The 5395-nt window shown below is 40.6% G+C and overlaps 1 protein-coding gene across 2 annotated transcripts; it reads right to left on the reverse strand.

Moving 5' to 3' along the window:
• Positions 1 to 925: 925 nt before the first annotated feature.
• Positions 926 to 4079, reverse strand: LOC132867728 (uncharacterized). 2 transcript variants are annotated; one of them, XM_060900743.1, is made up of 8 exons: positions 3873 to 4079; positions 3461 to 3595; positions 3211 to 3279; positions 3020 to 3114; positions 2117 to 2243; positions 1417 to 1534; positions 1258 to 1328; positions 926 to 1044 (listed from the first exon to the last, which is right to left on the reverse strand). In XM_060900743.1, exons 2-8 carry the CDS (start codon positions 3578 to 3580, stop codon positions 934 to 936), a joined length of 711 nt encoding a protein of 236 aa, XP_060756726.1. In that variant the 5' UTR covers positions 3581 to 3595; positions 3873 to 4079; the 3' UTR covers positions 926 to 933. The 2 variants fall into 2 exon arrangements, 1 of the variants encoding a protein (XP_060756726.1); XR_009650757.1 differs by lacking the exon at positions 2117 to 2243.
• Between the last annotated feature and the right edge of the window lie 1316 nt (positions 4080 to 5395).

A 5395-nucleotide genomic window follows, 5' to 3' on the forward strand; every position in this document is an offset into this window, starting at 1 on the left:
CCTTGGGACCCCAAACTTTGCAGCATGCATCACCTATACAGGCGCAATAGGGCACACCCCAAATTATTGGATTTTAGTTCCTCTTCAATGTATATCTCCATCAATTTAAAATACCATTGTTTTTCAATGGGGAAACACTTTTTTTTTTTCAATAGCTTTGACAAAGTGACCTTGGGACCCCAAACTTTGCAGCATGCATCACCTATACAGGCGCAATAGGGCACACCCCAAATTATTGGATTTTAGTTCCTCTTCAATGTATATCTCCATCAATTTAAAATACCATTGTTTTTCAATGGGGAAACACTTTTTTTTCAATAGCTTTGACATAAAGTGACCTTGGAAACCCAAACCTTGCAGCATGCTTCAGCTACATAGGCTCAATGAGGCACACCCCACATTTTGGATTGTAGTTCCTCTTCAATGTATATCTTCACCAATTTAAAATACCACTGTGTTTCAATGGGGAAACCCATTTTTTCAATAGCTTTGACATATAGTGACCTTGGAAACCCGAACCTTGCAGCATGCTTCAGCTACATGGTCCTAATAAGGCACACTGCAAATTATTGGAATTTAGTTCCTCTTCAACATATATCTTCATCGAATTAAAATGCCATTGTTTTTCTATGGGAAAACCCTTTTTTTCAATAGGTTTGACATAAAGTAATCCTGGGACCCCAAAACTAGCAGAATGCTTCAGCTACATAGGACCAATAAGGCACACCCAAAATTATTAGAACTTTATTTTCCTTCAATGTATATACACATTAATTTAAAATACCACTGCTTTTCACAGGGGAACCCAAAATTTTAAATATACATTCACATGATCTTTCACATGACCCAATCTGTCAATATGTTTCACACAAAGTGACTAAACATGTTGCAACATGTTTAAACCACATGGTACCACTAAAGCACAACACACATTTATTCACACAAAACACAAAGCCATTTTTGTTTTTTTAAGCTGTCCAATGTTGCCTTCACCATGTTGAGACAAAGAGCATGAAACCAACGGTCACATGCGTCGCACTGGATCTGTTGAATGAAACAAATCCATCACTGCACATTCAGTTGTGGACATAACTTTGCCCTTTGAGAAAGGCACTTTACCTTACTCTACATTGCATATTGCATATGGTACTGTAAGTATGTAGATTGTATTGATAAAAGGCAGCTAAATGCATAATTAATTGTTTCTACAGACATCATATAATCATGTCATTCCACATTTAATTTGACTCGACTCACCCAGTCTGTGTAAGAAGCCGCGTTCCCAGGGGCCTTGTCCGTTCCACACATGCCGCATTCATTTTCAAAGACTGCAAAGTGCATTTGTGCAGTACATTAAATCAGAGGATATGTGTTGAGCATTTAATTTACTGAGATACTCTTGGTACTCTAGTGTACCTGACGCTTTGAGGACTTGGAGAGCCATAAATCTTCTCGCTTCTGCCATGGCTCTCTTTGTTGTGTCGAATTGTATTGTCGGAACGTCTGGGAAAGCTTCCATCACTGCTATGGCCATCTAAATGAACACATTAAAAATGTCTTCGCAATTGATCACTAAAACATTGTGCATGCAGGGTGCAATAGTATATAAAATGAACAGTAGATATTTATCTTTGGGACAAAGAAACGGTTGAGACAAATGGAAGATTGTGAATTAAAGGAAAGTAGTCTACTACCATTTCAAAAATGTTCAATCCAATAACAAGATGGAGAATTGTGTATAGAAAGCATGTCAGTGGTTAAAACGGTCAGCGGTTGTCAGCGGTTAAAAAAAACAGGCTGTAAAAGTTGAATAATTTTAAACACAAGGAAAAATATTTCTAAATGAATTATATTGACTGCCAACATGAATGTACTGTACAGATAAAAGGACAACACAGAGGGGCTGCTTCACTCAGAAGTAAAGATGTGGGGGGATTAATTACTTATGTATTACATAAGAAGTGGCCAAAGTTCATACAGGAAACTCTGTGTTGCCGTAATTAGGCTGATGTCATGATGCCATTTTGAATTCAATTCTGAGAGTTTCCCGTTTGAAATAATGAGTGACCAAGATTTGTTCCAACTTTTTCTGTTTTGGGGTTGTATTTCCACTTACTTTTATAACAATGACACCACAACTGCACCCATCCTGCTGAACTGGGTGAGCCATGACAGCACCTTTCCAAGGGATGTCCACCCAGTCGGTATTGCCGTGGCAGGCTCTCCTCATTTTTAAGTATTCGCTAAAGACATATGTGATTTAGTAGGTTCTTTAGACGATACAATACGAATTAAACAATAGCAACTATGTTTAGGAATGAACATGCTGTGCTCCCCCTATCCTCTCAGCTCATGTGCTCCTAAACACTGTCCATGCACTCCCATCTTTACATAGTACATGAGCTCCCACCCCAACACTGAGTACCCTCTCACACCTCAGACACATAAAGTAGACCCCAATTACCTCATTCCCCTTCACATCACATACAAAACAAAGAAGTGTCAAAAAGGAAGTAAAAGTAGTTTGGAAAGTAAAACCCCTGCCACGTTTTACTTCCAACACAGGTGACTTCCCTGAGTGGCTGATCTACCTGTCCACCTATCCACCTGCTGGTTGGATCAGAGTTGTGGCAGGGTTTTAATTTGGTCTTTTTTACTTTTACTTGTCTGAAACCTCTGCATACATATGCATATTTGCTGCCCATATTCCCTTCCTGCCACACACACAGTCCATGTTGCCCAACAGAGTAGTGTATGTTCTTCCATATACTCCCATATTCTCCACACACAGCCTATGCACTGCCCAACCACACCATTTTGCACTTTATGCATTATTAAAGCACTTTATGGTACTTGTGTATGCATGTAACAAACAAAATCCTTGTCACTTTGTCATTATCATTTTATCTTTTTCTATTTTCTTAAATATTGCTTGTGGGGGAATTGCTGTTATTTGATCTAAATGTGATTGATTACAAAGCATCTAAATAATTACAAAAATAACAAAAATAAACCTTACCGTATTCTCTGGGCAGCAACACATGAGTCCTTGTGTTCATTGGATGCTGGTGATGGGTCGCACACAAAAACTCTGGCAGAATTTGCATGTATGTACTGTGAAATAACAGAGGGTATTATGCAACTAATATTTACAGCTATTTCTCAATATGGTAAACATGTAAATGATTGCTGATGACTAGTGCCACAAACCAGTGCGTTCCAGTGGTTATTTCTGACGTGGATGAATGATATAATGGCTTCATAGTTGTCAAAGTTTACCTATAACATTGAAACATCAATGTTTAATGACAGATGAAAGTGTAACTGGGGTTATTCGTCAAGACTGTGTGGTGTGTCCTGTTTACCATATTTGATAGAGATATTCATGTAGAAATACCTGGTAATTATTGAACTATTCCCATAACACAACATGCCATCAGAGGCAGACACTGAGCATTACCTTCGGTAAACTTTGGCGGCGTACAGACGCCCTGTCCCCAGTCAGAATTACTCCAGCAGTGTAGTGGTCCATTAGATAAATTCTGTCAGCCACATTCAATGCGAAAGCATTGATGTGCATCAGTGCCTGAATAATCTGGCAACATAAGAAAATGTTTCACTAATAAAGTATTCTCACACACCTTGGTCATATGAAAACAAACCACATTTCGTCAATGGAAATAACATAATTATGGCTTATTCATAGTATTTGGCTCACTGAGTAATAGCTATAAGCTTTCATTATGTTTCCATTATTCAAAGGTGCCAGAGGCATGCAGTTCCCAATTCATCTGCCAGGCATGTCAGTTTGAAGCAAATGTAAAGATGGCAAAACAAGGAATGAAAGGCAAAGGAGAAGAAAAGATGCCTACCTCGCCCGTCAACCACTGATGTGGTTTCAATGAACACAACTCACTATGGTGTACGAATATGCTTCGACCCTTAATCTGCGATGGGAGCACTGACACAACCACCTCTGTCGGCCTCTTCTTCCACAACACATCAAGCTAAAAAGAAAGTCAGAATAAACATGTATTTTATGGATTGCATGTGGATAAAAGTAGTTTATTTGGTTAGGTTCTAGAATGTTCATTAAAAAAAAAAACTTTACCCGAGAGTCTTCAACCTCTTTTGGCTCGACTTTTACCTTCCTGTTTGGTATTGTCTTGCCCTTTGGCTTAGGAAGTTGTGTTGGTGGATTGAAATACTTGGATTTCCTCTTCGAGCTTCCAGAGGAGGTGGCCCGCTTGGACCACTGTTCTTCTGGGTCATCCTCTGGCTTCAGACAGCTTCTGAGGTTTCCACCAAGTATCTCCATTGGCAGGCTGTGTTGCATTAAATGCTCGACATATCTTCCCTGCACTGAGGTGAACATTTTCGAAATGAACTCAGCAGGTCTGAGGTGTGTCTTCTTGCCAAGGATGCGATGTTTGACTCATCCAAACCAGAGCTCAGCATGGCAGTTGGTGTCCCTTGTTTTGTATGGCCCTGTTCCTATGGTGGTTCCATCTATGTGCCGTGAAAGGTCACCAAGGAGTACACCACTCCACAAGCTAAAAATTCCCATGTAGGTCTTTAACAAGACATCAATGATCCCAGGGCAGTGGTAATGGTTGTCTTCATCTACTGCTTGATCACACATTACATCACATTTTGCTTGCTCCCTTCTTTGAGCAAAAACCGCAGTAAATGGGGACCTAGCCAGAATGCCCTTGTTGGGGTCACTGGAATTCCTTGTCCTCTTCTCCTCTGTTTCGTACATGTCTTCAAAAGACAGGTCTTCACATTTCAAAATGCAGTGGTCGAGGTACTGCTTGCTGTTGTGGACTGACTCTGTGAGTTGCTCTGCACAAAAACATACAGCCATGTGGTAGAAGACCTCAAGGGCCTCTTGCATTGTAGTGCAATTTAACAAGAAAGCAAAGCAGTATGTGGCATACTCCTTTAAGCCTTTGTCCGATGTTTGTCTCCCAAATGATTGTGACACTGCCTTCAGTATGTGCGCAGAGCACAAATGGAGCACAATGAAAGGGGTCTGTTTCCCTGTACCAATCACAATTGAAAATGTTCTGTCGAGATAGCCAGAGATGTCCTCATGGTTGCAGGCCAGAAGAACACTATTGATCAGGGCCCAACTGTAATCGGTTTCCATCTGGGCTACTCTCCTCCCTGTCATTTGACGCATTCTCCTGAAAAACTCCATCAGCCAATGAGATATTGAGGGCACTGTGTGGCTGTTGGTGACAAGTTCTGCCACAGGAAGAGGTGGCTTGTCCTTGCCCGCACCCGGCAGGACCAGGGCATAGTAAAGTACTCTCTTAGACTGGTTCAGGAGCTTCTGCACCACTCCACCTGTGGCATCAAGGTAGAGGCATGTTTCCATAGATTGTTTTAA

Source organism: Neoarius graeffei, chromosome 19 (assembly GCF_027579695.1).
Source record: "Neoarius graeffei isolate fNeoGra1 chromosome 19, fNeoGra1.pri, whole genome shotgun sequence".
In the NCBI taxonomy this organism is placed as follows: Eukaryota; Metazoa; Chordata; class Actinopteri; order Siluriformes; family Ariidae; genus Neoarius; species Neoarius graeffei.

Bases quoted from the DNA above. Each gene is read 5' to 3' on its own strand.
- LOC132867728 (XM_060900743.1), bottom strand. From the start codon at position 3,580: ATGCACATCAATGCTTTCGCATTGAATGTGGCTGACAGAATTTATCTA. The intron at 3,115-3,210 runs GTTTGTGGCACT...GTTATTTCACAG, and splicing joins ATAACCACTGGAACGCACTG to TACATACATGCAAATTCTGC. The intron at 1,535-2,116 runs GTAAGTGGAAAT...GTGTTCATTTAG, and splicing joins GTGGTGTCATTGTTATAAAA to ATGGCCATAGCAGTGATGGA.